General features: G+C 36.4%; 1 protein-coding gene across 1 annotated transcript; it reads right to left on the reverse strand.

The window, feature by feature from the left end:
• Positions 1-3,958: 3,958 nt before the first annotated feature.
• On the reverse strand, positions 3,959-21,242 carry LOC108670240 (equilibrative nucleoside transporter 2). Its single transcript, XM_047882196.1, has 11 exons — positions 19,911-21,242; positions 16,757-16,838; positions 15,847-15,968; positions 14,164-14,309; positions 12,783-12,868; positions 12,235-12,381; positions 11,690-11,870; positions 10,860-10,981; positions 9,601-9,794; positions 9,266-9,275; positions 3,959-8,840 (listed from the first exon to the last, which is right to left on the reverse strand). Exons 1-11 carry the CDS (start codon positions 20,156-20,158, stop codon positions 8,760-8,762), a joined length of 1,419 nt encoding a protein of 472 aa, XP_047738152.1. The 5' UTR covers positions 20,159-21,242; the 3' UTR covers positions 3,959-8,759.
• Between the last annotated feature and the right edge of the window lie 287 nt (positions 21,243-21,529).

The following is a 21,529-nucleotide window of genomic DNA, read 5'->3' on the forward strand; positions in this document are numbered from 1 at the left end:
CGAGTCGGAGCTTGCAACCCACAGAACTTTCGGTATCTCGAACAGTTAGGGCTGTAGAAATAAGAGCCGAAAACTTACTTATTTAAGGCCGAACATTGGTGATCTTGCGGAATAGAGGGCCAGGATTTAACTTCCACGACTTCCCGGTATCCAATATCAAACTTTTCAATTCGAGTCAAATCTTTTCTGCTGTTCACTGCAAATTGAGCAGACAAAAACTGCATAGGGACTTACATACTTACATGTGAAGGAGTAGGCGGAATATAGGCGATATCAATGTTATGTGATTCATATTTTCATCCCACAATGTATGTACAATGTGCATGTGTACTGATTTGTGTTAGTGATAAATCTTGAATTTTTGAGGAGAGGTAAGGTAGTTACACACTATTATCAAAAGGTAACATTTCTGCACTCTTGCGTGTTAATTCAGAATAAAATGCTTTTCCGCTTGGTATGCGAATCAAGTAATCCATTTAGTTAATTATCCATGCGCACATCGCAATAATGTACGTTAAGGACACTGAACGCTAATTTTGAATGAGACAATGTTGGAATACGATAAAAATACCTTAATCGAAATAATAATATAAACAAAGCTGGTGAAAGGTGACGCTTTTTTGCAATTTTTTTGAAACGGTGTTCTCTCTAACTTGGCTGATTATTAATCAGAAAAGTCCGATGAGGGACTAACGTTTAATGTAGCTGTAATAACTTGGTAGTCATCAGAAGAGGGCATAATAATCGATGCCACTGCATAATTCCTAAATCAAACTTTTCATATTTATTTACCTTTTGCGAAATAAATTTTACTATAGTAATAGTACTTCTTATGCAATTAATATAAGGTATCAGAGATGACCGTGTATTGGTTTCAAATAATCTTTCAAGCATACGATACAACCCTCGTTTCCTCTTCGCTGAAATTTCAACTCCTGTGTTAGTATTTACTAGAAATTCAGAAATATTCTTGATGCTTCCTGTCTCATTTCGAGATGATGTAGAAGGCCTTGAAAAAAGCGCATGTCTTCGATCACGTCAAACAAATTTCAATTTCAGGCTTCAGTTCAGCCCGATGGCCTTAAGTTGATCACCGGCATGATAAGAGTATCAAGGCGCTCGGATATTGCAGGTTACGATAAAGTCTCGACGTGTACTCGCAAGGTTCCGTCCAATATGTCTATAGACTTTCGTTCCTTCGATACGACAATGGAAAATTTTTAATTTATTGGAAATCTTCTCGCCAATATCAAGATTCATGAATTTTAATTATAAGATTTTTCGGTATTGTATGGTTGGAATCAGGAAAAAAAATCTTGGACAAAATTTCTGTGCATTTTCATACGTTTTCTTTGAACTATTTATTTATTTATCTATTATCACGGCTTTTAAAATACGTAACTCATAGTCAGTTGATTTTTTTTTTGTCATGGCAATGGTGCGGCAATACCATTTGGTTTGTCCCGTGCCACGTCCTTAAAAATATTCTTACAAATTTTCAACTTTACCAGAATTTTAAACACTCTAGCTTGATTTTTGATCGTTTCTATTAATATTTAGCAAGACACGTAAAAGCACATGGACATGTTTTTTGGAATGGACAGTGAAGAAAGACACATTTTTTATTCGAAAAATTAGTTAATCCAGATAACCATGATTGCAACTACACGTCATTTTCATAAAAAAAGTATTTGGAATATAAAAAAGTTGTACTCGCCATGTCCGTCCGTCCGTCTGTCCGTGACCTCAAGTTTTCGTCAACGAGAAAATGCGCTCTCTATCACTCGCTGCAGTGAGTACTGAGTTATATTTTTTCCAATTTATTCGGAAATCTCTAACATGTTCCATAACATGTCATAGGGTATGAATGGTCTTTGTATTCCAACGAGCTTCGTAGGAGTAGACCACAAAGCAAGCTATTACCACCACACTGCCGTAAAAGGTTTCCAGGATAGAAGCTACTATCCGGTCCGCTGTTCTCGGAATACCTTTTTACTTCCAGACCCAATTCTTTGAGGACGTGACCAGATTCACCACAGGATATAGCAAGGATTTGATGGAGATAAATGACTTCTCAATCCTGCCGCAGAATTCTATAGGGTTTAAGCCTATGGATCATTAAAGCCTTCTTGTGATTACATTGGTTTCAGGCTGCGAGAGTCAAAATTACTGGTCATGTGTGGAATTACACTAAATTGTTTAGAGTATAAATTATAAAAAGTGTTTTTTAGAATGCTTTGTGACGTCATCCAGATATGATGCAGTTTTTGTGTAGTCGCTAATTTTCTCAAGAAAAAAATTACGATGGCGAAAACAAAAAGAAGAAAAAAATATAACTCAGTACTCACTGCAGTGAGTGACAGAAAGCGCATTTTTTCGTCGACGAAAACATGAAGTCACGGAAGGACAGACAAACGGACGGACAGACGGACATGGCGAGCACAATAGTTCATTTTTTCATAAATGAGAAAATGCGCTAAAAAAACAAACTTTGATGACAGTTACGCGAAAATTATCCCAATAATTTGCCAACTTTTCGAGGGTTCATTTAGCTATTTCGAATTTATTGACTTTCGAAGAAATTTACAGGCTTCAACTGCTTGCAATAAAATTTGTTAGTAGAGATGGATTTTTCTTGAAAAGTCTACCTGTCAGTCTGTTCAGCTCAATTTATAGTTTTCAATTTTTTTTAAGATTGTTCGCTATTAAATTTGAAAAAAAATTGTCATGGTTTCTTCTTGCTGCGAATTCGAACCCAAGAACTTTTTTTCGAAGCCATTTGAACTTTTTATTTGCATTGACGGATAAGTGTATGCGACATTTAAGTTCAAATTGCCCTTGGATCACAGCCGCTTTGCAATTCGACGCGCCAGATAATCCGGAATGTTCGCACCGAGTCACTAAGATCTTCCGCATCTGCAATGAGCCTGCGAAAAGCGAAAGCGACATCCACGTCCAGCGTTTGTGTCCGAGCTAAATAGATTTAGGTTCTCGTCGTCAAGCCACCTACGGGAGCTAATAAAAAAAGAGCTTTAGATCAAAAAGTTGAAGGCCATTGGCGGGATATTTCCACATACAGGAGCTTGAAAAGAAAAAAATAAGAGCTTTAGATCGCAACGTTGAAGGCCATTGGCAGGAGATTTCATTTCTTTGAGTTTACTTCCAATTAAGTGCGGTTCATATACCAGCCTTGTTTTTCCAAATTTCACGTTCTCACTTTAATTTGACGGTTTTCGTAACTGCTTCCGTTGTAACAATTCGATTACGCATTTTTAGCAACAGAATGTATGAAGAATGTGACATCAATGACGAGACTTTGAAACGTGTAAATGCATTGGTATGGCATTTAACCGCATGTACAAAATAGACAACCATCATTGGAAACATTTTTGAATTCTAAACGTTTGTCCTTTGCGTATTGAATTCTATATAATTGAACTATAATTCAAAATTAATCTCCAATTGCACAGTTTATAGCTCAAAGTCGGATATCACGCAGGTAGTCTGTGCTACTGAAGCATTTCTCGTGAATTCAATTTTAACTTGAATTCAACTCCCGTATTATTGCGATTACTGCATCAGCCGTTTGAAATCGGAGTGCTGTGATTTACCAGCATTAATTAAACGCAATAATAATACCTTAGTGTTCAGGTCTTTCAGTCCATAGATTTTTTTAACTCAATTCAACAGATTTTTTGCTTAAGAATTCAACATTGAATAAATTATTTAATAGAACTAGTTGTATTATATTTTCTGGATGTAACTGATTGGATGCCACGACAAATTCTTTAGGTACGTTTCAACACATAGCTTAGCTACATATATAAGGAGATTTGGAAGAAAATGTACAGGCTGATTATTATACATCTTCTTTAGTCAGTATTTGAATTCTAAAGTTTATTGTTTTGATCGACGAAGATCTCGTACGTTAATGCATGATGGATAAATAAAGCTTCAGTTCATGGCCAAGAATCCACTTAAACATTTTTGTCGACATTTCTCTAATCACCACGATTCTCTTATACAGAAAAAGACAATAACTCAAGAACAATTCAGATTCTTTTTTAGTTTCGTTAAATGAATACTGAACAACATTCCACATTGTTGGTTCTTTGGGCATAAAACAATTGCACTAAATTAAACAATAATTTTTTATGGTTACCGTTTAAATCAAGTAATTAGCAGGCCAGAAAATTCATCTCACATTAGCATACTGGCATAATTAATTCCGATGTTTTCATCAAAAACTTCTAAAATTGACCGAGAAGTTGGGAAACGTAAAAAATTAAATTACATAACAAGCAGAAAATAAATGCAATTATCCTATGTTTACTCCTATACACATTAAAAATTTATGTACAGAATATTAGACGGGGAAGTTATATATAGGGTAGATCACTCGAAGCACGAAGCAGAAGCCCATCGATGATACAGACTGAAGCAACACGGAAAACAAGTAAAAATTCGGGAGCTGCTAAATGACAAAAAGTTTCTGAAGTATTTCATAGAACGAAGAACATCCAAGGTGTTGTTGAAAATGGAAAAAACGAAAATGTGTAACAATTCGAGCTGCAGAATGAAAAGAAACAAAAAAATTCGAGCTGCAGAATGAAAAGAAACTTCACCAGCACTTTTCGAAAAACAATGACGAGAAACATGCAGGTTGAAAAATCGAGAATAAAACTTTACGTTAACCCGCAATAGCTCTTTTATTAATGTTAATTACTCTACAATCAAAGTCAAATTCCTTCCAATAACGAGACAGAACCTGAATCTACAAAAAATTCATCAGGACACCAAGGAAAGATGTTCTAAAAGTTGAGAATAATCCGACTACGCAAATTGCATACCATCGACATAATCGCTCATAACTTTTATCTTTAAAGAAATCATAGCTCTGAAATTTTGAGCCCCCAAAAACTACAATCCATTACAAAAGCGGTAAGACCAGGATAACATGCAATAGTAAATCCAGGAAAGAATTTCGGTCCCAATAGTATAATGAAATCCATTCGTGTAACAAAAATGTTAGATTTATTTTGCCGATCTGAATATCTGATCGGCAATTCGTAACTCAAATGAAACAAAATACATTTAATAGAAATATTCCGTTACCGACAAAATGTAGCACTACCACAAATTTGGGCGTCGCAATTTCAACTTTTCTGATCGAATTCTCGGACAGCAGAGAAAGACGAGCGACCACCTAAGGATGAGTGGAAGGGCAAATGTAAAATTCAGGCTATATGAACACGAAGAATGGAAGAAAACGCGAATCTATAACACTCAATATAAAGTACAAAATTAATAAGTCGCACAACTAAAGATACCAAAGCCGATTTACATCTAGTTTATACAAATTACCGAGTAAACGATTCTATCAATTTTTTAGTATAAATAAAGAAGAAGCGCCAACTCAAAAAAAGTGCTACGAAGCTTCGTTCACGGCTTCTCCGACTGTTAAACAACGCTGCTTTACAATTGATCCCAATATTATTATAAACTGACGAAAACGTACTGCTTATTACCTTCCTTTAAACTTAGCCTCTTCAACTCTTGTGGACAATTTCATTAAAACCCTTTCAAACTTGTAGACATTAGTACAATAGATGGCAGTTTAACTTCAACATCGAAAAGAAGATGCTACAAAACTTATAGATGTCAGAAGCGACAAGAATTAAAGTAAGCTATACACACGAAGTGGTAGTGAGAGGCAGAGTTTCTTGTACTGTTTCGCCGTCGACTGGTCGGCATCAGGAACAACACCACCTGCAAGTTTGCTGCAACATGGCGGTTCCATACTAACATCAACATGCTATCTTCGTGATGATTTGCTTCGTTTAAAATTCATAGACATATTGTCATGATCCCATGATGGCAGCTTTATGATAGATAATTTTACAGGGGCGCTGTAGCTCAATGTCCGTGAGATGTTCCTTCGGTCATTATAGTTCATTTAGACTTACTAGATTAAAAATAATCAATCAACGTTTTTTATAATCCAGAAATGGCGAGGACAATTAAATTTTTACCAATTACGTAACACCAGACCACACTAGCAATTACATGAAATCAAATATTAGATGCAATTAAACGATGAACAGCATTTATACAAATTTGAATTTCAGGCAGTTCTCAAAAATTCCACACTCGTGAAATTTTCATCCAGGATTCAACGACAAAAGTTCTTTCGAAGTGGCCGTCTGCTTGTTTCCTGTCTCGAAAGAGCACATTAAATGGTCCGCAATACGTACCACAGAAATTGCCACCAGTGGTATAAATAAACTTTTCTTACATCACCAGCAGTTCTCGAACTAACTTTTGGGATAAAAAAAATATAGCTGCACACATAATTAAATATTTAAGGGCGTGGTATAGAAGGGCGTCTCTTATAACCGCTATTGGTCTACCTCTACCTCTACAGTCATTTAATTCTACCCACTGGAAGCTGACTCGAAAAGACACTCATGATGAATATAGGTACGGTCACGCGTCGCAAACTAAATCTTGCAATCAATAATCCAACATGAAACGCTTTTCCAGGAACTTTATCCTTTCTCAGCCGATTGGAAATTCAATCATATGTATATAAAATGCTTGTAATTAACAGGAACAACGTTCTAAAATATTTGGCGGGCTAAGTTATTTCAGAAGAGTGTTATTGCTATTCCAATCAAGTTTTCGCTACTAAGAAATAATTTCTAACAATTTTAGAAAGTACATGGAATGAAACAAATGGAGTGGAAACAAAAAAATTCTCATGATGTAAATTTCGCAGAAATATTAATCCAGGGATTAAATAAATTATTCAACAGGTATTGATATCCCCATTCCTTTACGGACATTTTCAATGCATAAAATTCTTCAGCATCGAAACAATTTTCACATTGATCATTAACATAAATACACCGAATAGATAACTTGGAAAATATAGAATTGATAAACTAGGAAAAAAATTTACAGGTTGAATTTGGACCATTTCTGGGAGTGCGATCGGTCATTCCTGCACAACAAAATTATCGGTTAACTGGAATATTTCTGACAGAATCATTTAGTAAACTCGACTGTAAGTTAGACAATTTTCATTTACAATCCAATGAGTATTTGATTCGTGTTTGTCAATATTAAGTTGTATCGGTGATAAATTTAAGCATTTCAGTCTTCCAAAAATTCTGGTTTTCGTGCAATATTTTGTTTTAAAAAATTCCGTAGGCACAAATTTATTTCAAATGACACGCGTATTCTAAAATTAGGGAAATATCATAGCCACGATGAAGACTGGATGTGCTAAACAAAAGAAGCCCAAGTACCAGTGCCCACCATCCCGTTTGACTTAGAAATAACAAACAAATTATCGCCATTCTCAACATATCCTTTGACTTACGAAACGAATTTTACAAGAAATTCAGAAGCAACTTCCGTTAATATCAGCGAACTATTAAAACCCTAACAATTTCATCTAAACAACAAGGAGAAACGAGCTAGAGGTTTGAACGCTCATCAAATGCCAGGTTTACTTGGAATGAACCAACGAATTTACAGTCCTCGAACCTAAACACGATTTCTAAACGTAATCCTGTTCCAGCGTTAGGTAGATATCTTATCGGGTGTGATAATATCTTCAGTTTAACTAAAAAGTTTAGACGTGCTAATTATTCAATCAGGAAAAAGTAATGTCGGGATTCGGAATAATTCGTGAAAATTCAACGGCATTTCACAGACATCAATGGATAGATTCGAAATTTATACTAACTGATAACTTCAACATCAAACACAAAAACATTGGAATCAGAAGCGGCTTTATGTGCGATTGGCGGTGCTTAGTAATGAACTTACAGATAAATCTGCCTCATGACATCAGCACAAATGACTAGCGCAACAATTGTTAAAAAAGGCACAACTGAAGTTATCTTCTTTATAAGAATATCGAAGTGCGACAACGACTCAATACGAACTTCTCTTGAATGCAACCATTACGTCCATTTTTAATCAGGACTGAGGAAAAATTTCAATGGCATGAATTACCTTAAAAAGGTGGTTGATCTCTTTACCTTCAGAGATACAACCAAATGAAAAAGATCTACATTAAAAAAGCAACATTCTTAACTACCTTCATCCTGAACAACTTTCTTAGCCTGATTATAATCGTAGGAGACAGGATAATAAATGTACCCTATTAAGTTTAGAAGTGGTATAAAAAATCGATATGGTCTAATTGTTTAAGAAACGAATAATATCCTCAAATCACTCAATCTTCTCCTTACGGCTGACGATTTCACTATAACTAGGGGGTGAACAAACGATTTGCAACACCCGATTGATGATTGAGGTCCTCGACATGGAGCTTCATCACAACGAAACAGCAAAGCAAAGTTTGGAGTTTGAGGTTCTTTGCGTTTTCTCTCGTAAAGCAACGACAACATTTTATCGTGAGTTAACCCTGACATGAGGCAACAGCGTTTGTTAGCGTTTCTCATGCGTGGCTACGGTAACAATACATGATGGTTAAACCCAGACAAGAGGTAAAGGTTTTCATCGGCAGATGTTAACACCATTAACCTGGCTACGAGCACGTAAAGGTTTTTGATCTGCCGTACCTAGCTGCCTAACAAGATTACCTGAGGCTTGCTTATGGTTGGGCTAAGACATGTTTGGTGGTTGCTACATAGTTTAGCAGAGCGAAACAAAGATTTGATGGCCATCAAACTGGCAGGCAATCTCAAAAATCTACAAAGTGTCTAAGATACGCTAGGGTGGAGCTAGACTGTACAGTTTCTAATGGTGTGTTCCAGGCCGGGGACATCGAAGGTGACGTTGGTGACTAGCCAGGCGCACACCATCTGTAAACATTCATTTTTGTGAGCGTTATATAATAAATTCATATGAGAACTTAATAAGAAATTCAGCTCTTGAAGCAACTTCCATTTTAATCAATAGAAAAATTAATGCCCACATCCAGTGGGCATTAAATTACGAAAAACAGTCAGCAAAAATTTGTACCGATTTCAAAGCCAATGAAAGCAATCAGATACAATTTAAAAGTTATTCTTTAAAGGAAAACAATCACTCTTGTTTACTTTTGAATTATTCAATATTGAGAAAAATTAGTGGAAAAAACCTGACACATTCAATACTATTTTTGCACTCAAAGCCATGAAAAGTCCTATGTGAGAAAAGAATTAGAAGATTACTTCCATTAAATGTGAAACTTACATTCGCCGAAAGATTAAATGCAAGCTGAAACAATGTATAAAACATGACTCACTTGGAAATTAATGCCATGATGAATTTACTATCAAATGAATGAAGTCTCTCTAGAATAACTCACTGCGGACGGGTCTGTAATAGCAAATAAATTGATATAACCCATGAATAAAGAACGTGATGAAGACAAGACTTTAAGATATGAAAATACATTGATGAATTTATTAGCAAATGAATGAAGTATCTCTAGAATACCGATAACTCACTGCGGACAGGTCTGTAATAGCATATAAATTAAAATAACCCATTAATAACGAACGCAATGACATTAAAATATTAAAATACACTGATGAATAACTAATAGCAAATGAATGAATTATCTCTAGAATAACTCACTGCGGACAATACATCATGGCGAGCGATGAGTAGTACCCCGACGTGAGGCCGAGCACAACGGAGAGCGCCCAGTAGGCCCAGTCCGAGTCTATGAGCACAGGCATGATGCGCTCACTGCTCACGGGGTAATAGTGGCACAGCAGGAACGCTGGATAAGATTTGTCTCTATGTATTTGTCCCCCTAGGATTTGTCTCTGTATATTCCCCGCAGGCTGCGGAATCGCTATTCTAAATTCTCTCGTGGACAGTAACGTGATGTACGGAACGGTGAAATTCGATACATAATTTAATTGCTCTCTCTAGGATGCTGCAATAAAGTCACAGTCACTAGACGAGGATGGATTACGGTAACCAGTGCAGTAATAACCTGAGCTGAGCGCCCGGAAGCATCACGTGAAGATTGCAAGTTTATCAAAGGTAGAAAGGAAAGGAAAAATTATAAATATTCACATTTCGTTAGTCACGAAATATGAAACAAAAATGAAAAGTGTGAAAACATGTGGCCAGGAGAGGGGTACGCAACTATGTCTAGCGCCTGGTAGCTGTAGGATACTACTATAGTACCTGCAGCACTCCGATGCATCGCATGGTCTTTCCAGCTATTTCTCACCTTTTTCCACCCTTTCCTATCTTTTCCTCTTTCAAGGACCACCCCGTAAAATGGATGAAAAAAGATCTTCCACATAATACTAACATAGAAAATCTCATAAGTGACACAAAATCTTATATACTAAATGCCAAGAAAGTGCAGTATAAAAGAAAACAAGTTCCTTTGCGATTAATTTGTAAATCAAGCTGAAAAATTAAAGCATGACGCTAGAAGCGCGAGTGATATTGTAGGAACGAAGTTCTAATCGCAAGACTTTATTCATTATTAGATTAAAAGTAAATCTGCCATTGGAGTCGTTCAAGTGACTTATCCCCATAAAGATTCTTATCGTAAGACTTGAATTATAATAAGATTAAAAGTAAATCTGTCTTTGGAGTCGTTCAAGTGACTTACCCACAAAAGGAACCTAGTCTTAAGACTTGAATTATAATAAGATGAATAGTAAATCAGCCATTGTAGTCGTTCAAGTGACTTACCCACATAAAGATTCTAATCATAAGACTTTAATTATAATAAGATGAAAAGTAAATCTGCCATTGTAGTCGTTCAAGTGACTTACCCACATAAGGATTCTAATCGAAAGACTTGAATTATAATAAGAAATAAGATGAAGAATAAATCTGCCATTGGGGTCGTTCAAGTGACTTACCCACATAAAGAGTCCCGGCAACATGTTCCCGAACATGGCCATTGCATTGAACGTCAAAAAGCAAGTGATCGCCTGGAATAATCTCTTGGGAATGAAGAAGTCTTCTTCAGTCCGGCAAGTGTCTGCACAACGACAACGATATGGTGGAATGTTGTCTGTAATGCTTTAAAACTCTAATTATGTTTCAACACGTTTTCATGAATATAAGTCTTGACTACAAATATATCTTCAGGAAATACTATACAAACAATGTAGAACGGATTAATTCTCATTTTATTCATTTTTTATTTTCTTTCCTTTTCAACTTTTCCCTTTTTTATAAATACATTTCTTATATTTTTGGGACCTGTTATTTGGTATAAAAATCGGACTTTTGTTCTAAAGAATAACATTCAATATCATCAAACCCGACCAATACGGCACATTTATGATTCGTTTGCTACATTTTATCAATGAGTCCCTCATAAATTAAATACTCATTATATTACCTCAACGCAGGAAGGCCCTGTACCAACACTCATAATATATCTTTTATCATTTCAATTTTCAGGAGTGTTATCATGATGGTAGCCAAGATATTTCAGTCCCCCTCAGACATCCTCAGATTATTTATCAGATATCCTCAGATTATCCTCCTCAGACATCCTCAGATTATTTATCAGATATCCTCAGATTATCCCCCTCAGATATCCTCAGATTATCCTCCTCAGACATCCTCAGATTATTTATCAGATATCCTCAGATTATCCTCCTCAGATATCCTCAGATTATCCCCCTCAAACATCGCTCATGTTATTTTTATACACTATACATTGAACCACGTCACTGACCAGCCAGCACTGCAGGGAAGACTGCAAGAGACACAAAGAAGACCATGAAAACGTTCAGGAGTTGCGGGAAAGCTTTCTTGAAAATGTACCAATAAGGCACCCGAACCTTGCCCATGCCTGCCGCTCTCTTGCTCGTCTTCTGGGCCTTCTCGAACTGAGCTTCATGGTACCGGTAAAATCTCTGCAATGTGTCAGAAATTTTAAAGCATTCGAAAAAAAACATTAATAAAATATAACTCAGTACTCACTGCAGTGAGTGACAGAGAGCGCATTTTCTCGTCGACGAAAATGTGAAATCACGGACGGACAGACAGACGGACATGGCGAGCAAAATAGTGCATTTTTTTCATAAATGAGAAAATGCGCTAATAATTGATATGTCAAGTTTAAACACAGTGAAAATTAACGCAAAACACATTTTGAAAATTGCAAATTACAGCAGCACTCAGTTGATTTCATCAATAAATAACTCACACTCAACCGAAGGCATAATAAATAATATTTCAATATAGTTCAGAGAATGAAGCAGTAAATAAAATGCGTACGTTAAGAGGCAGGGCGAAGTATGTGTCGAAGCACGCGAGCAGCACAAACAGCGCTGTGATGAAGAAGTAGATGGCGCTCGTACGGAGGTTGGGGGCCATCTCCAGCGTGATGATGTTGATGACCGAAGTGAACGTTCCGCTGATGTTCTGATGTGGGGACACGCATTTATTTATTTTTTAAGCATGTTTCATTGAAGTTTGAAGACCAGAGAATTCGTTTTATTGACAATTTTCTTATTAGTTTTTTCAATAGATCGAACAAGATTTTTAGTTTGCACGGGTAAATCGAAAATCAGTTATTTTTTTTATTACACCAGGAATATTTATCCGTGAATAGATATCAAGTTTTTGATTAATTGAGTAATTACTTCTTATAAGACACTAATGATGGAGAAGGTTAATATTACTTATATACTCGCCGACAAATCTTAAACTACATGTGAATTTCACTCGAAAATATGGTCAACCATATTCAATCGCTTTTTCTTAAAAACCGGCAGCCCTTCATTTAAAATCTTGACAGCGCGTAATTTTAAAACAGAACTCACGGAGCCCAGGATGACAGCACCCATGTATTTGAAAGGCAGTCGCGCTGCCATGCCGTAAACTGTGTTCTGGTAGATGGCGTTGGCAACTGAAATAAATAGGGAGCAAGCATCGAGTTAATTACTACATAGGATACATGAAACAATTTACTTAAACAATGGGACAAGCTTTAACCCTTACTACTCAAGTGACACCTATCTACATTCACTCTGACCTCAAAAAATGAAGGAAATTTTAATTCTCGAATATAATAAAAATTTATTACAAATTGTGAACTTATTGTTGATGCTATCAATAAATTCTTTATTAGAATCTTTGTCCGTTTAAGGCCCAGTACAAAGTATATATTATACACAGCGTTCCAGGTTTTTTCAACACCCATATCGTCACTTGATGATATCAGTTCTTGAGTCGTTCATTAAGACAACCGAATCTTTGTGCCGCAAAAAAACGGCAGAATGCATACAAAAATTATGAAATATATTAGAATGACTATAAAAATATTATATACAACTTCAAGAGATTCAAAAATATCGCAGGAAGATGACCTAGAAGGAAGATACGAGGAAAAGAACTCGAGAAACAGGAGCTATCACCACATTAACTGCTGACGCCCAAGCTGCTAGGTCTCTAAGTTAACATTGACGCCAGGATATAAAGGTTTATTGCCCAATGTTGTGGTGATGTCGAAATAATGTGCTCAGAAATGCGGGGAACTCGGGGCAGCCAAACGAGTTATTAGTTCACGTGAAACTCTCTAATTAAGATCATTACGAATGAGCCAAGAGACTTCATTGTACTAGATGTTTCTGGTGATAAGTATATAAATAAGAGTAAAAGTGATATTGTTGAAGAATTTGAAAACGGATCCTGGGACGTGGAATCCGATCCTATAGAGAATTAGTATTTTTTGACAAAACGAGAGTGAATAATGACAGGAACGCTTCACTTCATTTAATACGGGATCAAGAATCAAGATATCCACATGATGAAGACTTTGACGAAGCATGCGCACTATGTTTAGGTAATGCGACGGGTGACAATTTTTTACGCGAGACTGCATGTAGAAAATACCTCTAAACATCATTGTAAACAGTGAAAAGGTATTATGAAAATTAAAATTTTCCAGATGCACTGTAGGTACCTCATAAAATAAAACTCATGGTTAACATTGGAAAATAAATAAAATAACAGGTTTTCGGTACTAATCAACCTTTTTCAGTTCCACATGATGAATAGAAAGTAATAAATTCTGAATTAATAACAAAAGAGATCCAATATTTTATTATTAAGAGATCCAATTTATTAAGAGATCCAAAAAAAAGCGAACAAAAGAAGTCCAATATTGCAATAAGATCGAACTAAAAGGCAATAATAACGCACTGTTGATGAAGACGATGGAGACCATCGTGACCCAGAAGAATTCGCCGTCCCAGCCACTGGAGTCGACCATGGCCAGCACGACCGTGACGATGACTAGGGCCACCTCTACCAGTATGCCGCCTACGATGCGTGTAGTGATGTTCCCCCTGACACAATACAACACTTAATTATTACTCAAATTGAATGTTGTTATTAAACATATACCTATTACTGATACAATGAATGTTATTATTAAACATATACCTATTTACCTATTACTGATTACAATGAATGTTATTATTAAACATATAACAGGTTTACCTGTTATATACCTGTTACTGATTACAATGAATGTTATTATTAAACATATACCTATTACTGATAACAATGAATGTTATTACTAAACCTTTACGTACCTATTACTGATTACAATGAATATTATTAAACATATACCTATTATTGATTACAATGAATGTTATTATTAAACATATACCTATTACTGATTAGAATGAATGTTATTATTAAACATATACCTATTACTGATACAGTGAATGTTATTATTAAACATATACCTATTACAGACTACAATAGGGAAAAAGTAACTAACATAATTTGTCGTCTAAAATCTACCTTCCAAGTCCGTGTCCGATTCAATTGATTCAAGCAATTCAACATACGTTCACAAATTAAATTTATTCTTTGAACAGAAAATATGCGAAGAAAAACGCAGTCAGGAAAGTGTTACCCGCAGTCTTTTGATCGACATCGATATCTTATCCTTCGGAAACCTGAATTTTAGATGAAAATGAAACGATCGAAATTTCCACATCACTTTTGCTGATATCATAGATAGTAGAATTTACTTCAAGTGAGAATTATTTGCTTCAAAATCAGTTGAAGAACTGAGAAGGTACAGGTTGCCCAGAACCTAGCCAGAAAATAAGGTAAGAAACTGATGCGACAGACCCACAAGTGGGGCGGAAAACCCTAACTTTAAACTGCCTCATTTTCCTTTCTTGATGACAGCAAAACGGCTTCCATAAAATGCGACCAACAAGAAATTTCACATCTCTATAATAGTTCTTCTCCACGAGAAAAACAAGCGGGCGCCAAGAAAATAGAAGATTTTGTCCATAAAGCGCAAAAGTTTTAAAATGGAAGTTTGGTAAGAGATGGCGTGTGAGTCGTGGACATGGCGCCATGGAAACAATGGAGCGACCAAACAATTTAGTAATTGCTTGTATCCAGCACAGGCGAGCTAGATAAAAGCATATTAAAGGAAAACCATAACAAATAATAAGTCTTTCGTGGCTTTTCTGAAAATTAGTCTTTCAACGTTTTTTTCTGAAAATTGTTCGAACGCTAATAAACTTTGATAATATTTCAACATTTGAAAATAAAATTTAACATATCAAAAGATGCACAAGGTTAAAAAGTTCTGAAGGAAAACCATACTAAATAATTAGTCTTTCATGGCTTTTCTTAAAAATTAGTCTCTCAACGTTTTTTTCTGAAAATTTTTCGAACGCTAATAAACTTTGATAATATTTTAACATGTGACCATAAATTTTACCATATCAAAAGGTGCACAAGTTTAAAAAGTTCTATAAAATCCTGATGCTAAACATACAAAAGTAACAGCAATAGGGGGAAATCTTAATTGCTCAGAATGGAGGAGATAAAAATAAAAAATGAAGAACTCACCCTAACTGGACGAAGATGTTGAGCCAGTTGAAGATAACGTTGGGCAGCTGTGATGCGTAACCAACATAAGGTAAGAAATTTTTCGCGTACTCGGTCCCGTCCAATTTGTATTCGATGAAATACTGAAATAGATGTGTAACAAGAAAATTGAGAAGCACGCTAGAAAACTGCAGTTCAAGTGGGTATCAATTGATACCGGTGGCTTTAAATCTTAAAGAAAAAATTATGCAATGAAGCTACGGCAATACAACGTTATTATCTCCATTTAATATTTTGAACTATGAATATTTCAAAGGCTAATAAAGAATTATCTCTCTGGTACTTCATTGCAAAAAATCAAAATCCCTCATTAGCGTTTGAGGGTAACACGGTTAACAGCATTTTCATAGAATTTAATAAGCTCATTCTTCACAGGCTGTTATTTTACTACAGTCGGTCGACGCTGTTATCCCATTTGACTGATGAGAGCAGGTTCGAGTTCAAATTAAAATAGGGCTAGAGGAAAATCGTGTTTGGCCTAACGTTATCGAAGTTTTATGATCATCAGTAATTCCAACTCGGAAGATTCCAATATTGATCAAGGAATCTTGTCACCCGGTAAAGTTTGGACTTATCAGTCCGAGGGAAGGTGGACGAAGAACCGGCAAGCGTCGCGTAGCGCTTGGCTCGCGGCCAAGAAGAGAATCGTCAATTCAGGCACCGGATGGACATAACAATTTGAGAGCAATTGAGACGCGACGCTTACAGAAAATGTTAAGAAAAGAACTCAATTCTTCATCATAGGCAATATATATCATGCCAAATTCATTGTTCGGAAGTAGTTACTGATTTTTTATAACACAGGAATAATGTTGATACCAAAGAGCGGCTTAAAGTATAAAGTTAACATACGAAGTGTGGATATACTTACAGGGTAAGCTGTGATAAACATATTCCATAGCATGAGCGTGCCAACCCCGTGAAGTGTGAGCGTCAGGAACACCAGACCCAATCTGCAAAATGAAAAAATAAACTTTAATAAGCGTGAACTCGTGTAAAAAATATATGCCAAATTGAGCGAGTATAAGTTAACGAAAAAGAAAAACAGGCATAAAAATTATATCTTTAAAACAGGTTTCCTTGAAGACTACAGAATTTAATTTATTTAAAATTTTATTTTTAGTTTCTAAAATATACCATCCAACAATATTTTTCGTTGGCAGTGGTAAATCAAAAATCACGGTACCGATGGATATTTTAAAATTCGTTAACAACGTTTCGAATGTATCAATTTATCAGCTCCGTATTTAAGTCATTTTCTGTTGAGCAGATTTTGAGAGCTCGTTGTATGAAAGCATGTATTGTGCTTCTTTTGTAGCGCTCTGGGCATTCGCTGGCGGCGTTCAGGGCTCTCCCGGCATCTGTGGGTTTCCGGTATACTTTGGTGACGAACAAATTATTTTTAGCTATAGACGAATAGATAAAAAAAAGGCAAAGTACGATTTTGTCCGAGTTCGTAAGTAAACTTCAAGTCAGAATACATTTCAAAGGTCATTCGTAGATTCCTCAGTTGTTCTTCATCTCAAATGACAAACGAAGAAATCACCGGCCTACCTGCAGTACTATTCAGGTTTTATCTGTCCATTTGAAAGTACTTGATTTTCAATTTCGCACAGATAGTACTCAGCAAAAGTAGGACCAAGAGAACTAACTGCCAATGGCTACGCCATTGGTTTGTCGGTAAATTTTGTCATCGGGAGTCCGAAAAGGTAATTCAGAAGTACAGAGCCGAAGGAAATCCAGGAAAACTGTCTTAGGTATTGGTGGAAACGGTAATGTTGGATGATAATATTCGTGCTTCGCAATGATTTCTAATGTTTCTTCAATTGGGACGACATCAAGTGACGCAAGAAAAGAAAGCCAGGTGGGCGTGCAGCGCGGAGGATCTCTGAGAAGTCTTCTCTAGATTTCCCAGAGATCAATCCATCGTTCACAACAACATTGTAAGCGTAACCAATAATAAAATTAAACAACTGTTCTATTATAAAACGAGAAAATACAGAATCTTGTTATGAACAATAACCCTTGCAAAAAACGGGAGTTTTACCAAGAGACTAATGTAGTCTATGCATTTTCCTGCAATTAAGAAGGTTGCAGACTCCTCCCTAATACGTATATATATGGACTACAGTGGGCTCGCAACTACGACATTAAGCCGATGCCTCACGTGCTACCTTCAGTCTGGTGGACCAAGAAACCACCTGATGGAAGCCCACAACGAGACCATCACTCGTACGGTGCTGGAGGGATGGATGTACCAGAGTCATCGTGCGATGTCCCGACGCTAACCGACTCAAGATGCTGAGGCCCTCGTCATTAAGGATAGGACTCCAGCCATCAACCTTCGAACTACTGGATTTTTTAGAACCTTGAGCCCGTTTTTGGAGTAATTTTGGGTGCTTTAATTCTTGATGATTTTAATATTTTCGTAATTTGGCAATTATTTCAAACCAAATCCTGATTTTTGAGTAGTTTTCTATTTCCATAATTTTGTACTTATGTCGATTCAAATTTCCTCACTCAATGCGTCTCGTAACTTGATGATGAATGATTGATATATTTAAAACGTTGTTCATGATTTAAAAACGTGTAGCGGTACTCAGATGTTCGATTTATCAGTGCAAACCAAAATATAATTCCATATATTGCAAAAAAATTAATAAGAAAAGTGTAAATAAAACAAATTCTCTGGTCTTCAATGAAACCTGCTTAAAAAGGAACAAATTCTGCCAACCTATGCATAGATTATATCGTGCAGGAAATCGCTCAACTTTCAAGAGTTTCCCTGTGTCCTGTGGTGAGCGAGAAGACGTACCAAACCAACTGTCATCAATTTAGTCATACTTAAAATTAAATAATAACGTATGAATATTACGAACGCATTTCCAAAGTAAACGATAAACACGCACCTAAAAAAAAGACGTAGGCCGGTTTATTTCAGGCTAAAAAAAGAGTTGTGAACATTTTCATTTGGTCCATAATTCGTGTGTTGTTTGTTTATGAGCGAGTTGTGCTAACCCGGTTCGCAAGAAAAGGATGACAATTCTCGGAAAAATGATAGGTAACAACTCAAAAATACAAGTAATAACATCGCAGCCAACATATTTTATTAAATTACAAACATAAAAGTTTTGGTTGACGTTGTGTCCTGCATGATTATAATTTAGGCCTGAGTCTGAGTCTGACGAATTTAAAGCCAAATTTAAGCAATTTTTAAGATTTCCTAGTAAAATTTAGATATTTACAAAATAAGACTCAATAGGAAAAGCTGAATGCTTCAGCGTTTCTATAATAGCTTTCCAGGATATAAACAAATGACACAGTCCGCTAATCATCGCGATATCGTGAGAATCCTAATGTGCTATAGTCACGCTAGCAATCACAGACGGCGATTGGTGTGTTGCGTGTATGGGACCTCGTATTCCAGTTGCTAGGTTTGAGGGGTAAATATATAATTGTTCGCCTTTTATGCGAAAACCGAAATTTCTACCTAGATAAATCATTGAATGAAACATAATGTATAAGGCAGAATAAATCAATGAAAAATCTACAATATACGAAATAGTTTCCGTTGTCTCTTTCAAGACTAGATCACATTTAATCCTGGATGTAAATTAATAAAAGCAATGGAAACAAGGAGGAAGCAAACACTACTAACAGTAAGAACGAACATCCGATATGAGAGCTGAACGCAGAATAGTAGCTTGTTATTCGTCCAATGTCCCCACGAGCAATGTAATATTCAAGATGCAATTGAAAATGAAAATATTATTTTCTAGACTCAACACTTCTGTCGTATTATAGCACAATTTATTCGTAATAATTTTATGCTTGCTGACTGCATGGGGTAGAAAAAAATACCTACTAAAATTCCCATTGATACTGTAATTTTGTATCATCGTCTGAACGTCTGCGATTTGTCAGTTGCGTTGCAATCGATACAATACATAAAATCAAAACTTTAGAGTTAATTACCAGTAAACATTCTTCATTGATGCGACGCAGTGAATTCTACGTCAACTCACCTATCAGGTGGTCCGTCATACTTGATTTTCTCCTCTACCTCATCCTGAGTTTTAGGATGCAGGGGCGTCAATTCGAGGCCCTTGCTGGAGCTGTTGGCATCGAGTTCTTCCGGTGGCTCCCAATTTGGGTCGCTGAGGGCTGGATGCCTTAATTTAGGCCTGGGTGATGGAGACCCGCCTGGGGTGTTGACCCGCGACAAATCTTCCACTGACGCGAGTGGAGCGGCGAACGTGTGGTTCTCACCCATATTAATTTATTATAGAATAATATACTATATTAACTCAATGTTGAATATGCGACAAGTCCGATGATCAGGTGAAGATGCTACGTACATCGTCCGTTTCGACACCGTGATTCACTGGGGATGTCACATGAGTTCTCAATGATAGGTATGACACGATCAATTAAAAAAAGTTACATAAAATCGAAGCCGTTGAGAAAGTTGACAATGATGATGATGGTGACTAAGATGATGATGCAGTACAAGGCATCAGCAACTATACTCGATTCCATGAGCGTCAACGATAAGGATTGCCAGTTGAGCCGACAGGGACGCTTCTCTGAGTGCTATAGAACAAACGAGATCCCACGACCACAGCGATTATACTGATTGCCCTCCCGGTCAGATGCAATGATGCCTAAGCGGTCTCTATTAAGACATTAGAGAGGTGAAGAGAGAGATGGCTTTTACACACAGAGCAATCAGCTCAAATAGCCGGACAAACGATAGGTCGGCGCACTGTAACCAAAGATTCACGATCTCAAATGAAGTTTCGCTACATGTAAGATTAACGAGAGCAGGAATAAATCTTGACAACTTTGAAATGAATCTCTCGATTTTTCAATCCAATTTGTTAAACACCGTACAGAGAATGGCTCATTATCTTAAATATTATCGTATTTACCTGATAAAGAGGCTTACGATTTAACAATGTACTGATTGGATGGCAGCGATGATGAAGGCAGTTAATGATCACGTTCATATGAAACACTGGCAGGATTACGTTCACAAAGGCAACTTGATACACAACAACATCAAGCCACGGCGACTTAAGAATAACACTTTTTTCGAAGAACACGCATTCTCTTCAAGGCTTGCACTAATAAAAAATTTTCACAAGGTCGATATTTTTTCATCTAAAAATCACACACAACGTACATATTAGGCTATAGATGATTGGAGGAGTAGACTAAGCGAAAAATCTGCTTGGGAGCAGAGTCAAATGGTTCAGGTCACATTTCAAATAATTTCGACACACTTTAACTTCAATGGCAGTCAGAGAAGGCATAGATTATTTTCCAAGAAAATGTGCAATAAAGGTGAATAACCTGCAAAAGAATGTCGAACAATTAACGTAAACAATCTCCCAAACACCTAGCCATTAACTAATAACGGGTAATAATGCCATCCCAGTGCTAAGAAAATACCAATAAAGTAATGATAACAAAAGTTGCTAGCTACGGTCAGATTGCTCTTCCACTGTTATATTGATAATAATATTGTAATATTGTTTAATGCTAAATTATCTGCGGCTATCACAGCTAACAACATAGCACAACAACCAAAACACGAGCTAAACAGGTGTCTTTTGGCGGCAGCATCGACTAAGACGTTTGA

Source organism: Hyalella azteca, unplaced genomic scaffold (genome assembly GCF_000764305.2).
Source record: "Hyalella azteca isolate HAZT.00-mixed unplaced genomic scaffold, Hazt_2.0.2 contig9873, whole genome shotgun sequence".
Lineage (NCBI taxonomy): Eukaryota > Metazoa > Arthropoda > Malacostraca > Amphipoda > Hyalellidae > Hyalella > Hyalella azteca.

Coding starts and splice junctions, on each gene's coding strand:
- LOC108670240 (XM_047882196.1), bottom strand. CDS start 20,158: ATGGGTGAGAACCACACGTTCGCCGCTCCACTCGCGTCAGTGGAAGAT. Junction 16,839..19,910: donor TATGACGGACCACCTGATAG/GTGAGTTGACGT, acceptor TTCATTTTGCAG/ATTGGGTCTGGTGTTCCTGA. Junction 12,869..14,163: donor CTCCATCGTCTTCATCAACA/GTGCGTTATTAT, acceptor TATTTATTTCAG/TTGCCAACGCCATCTACCAG.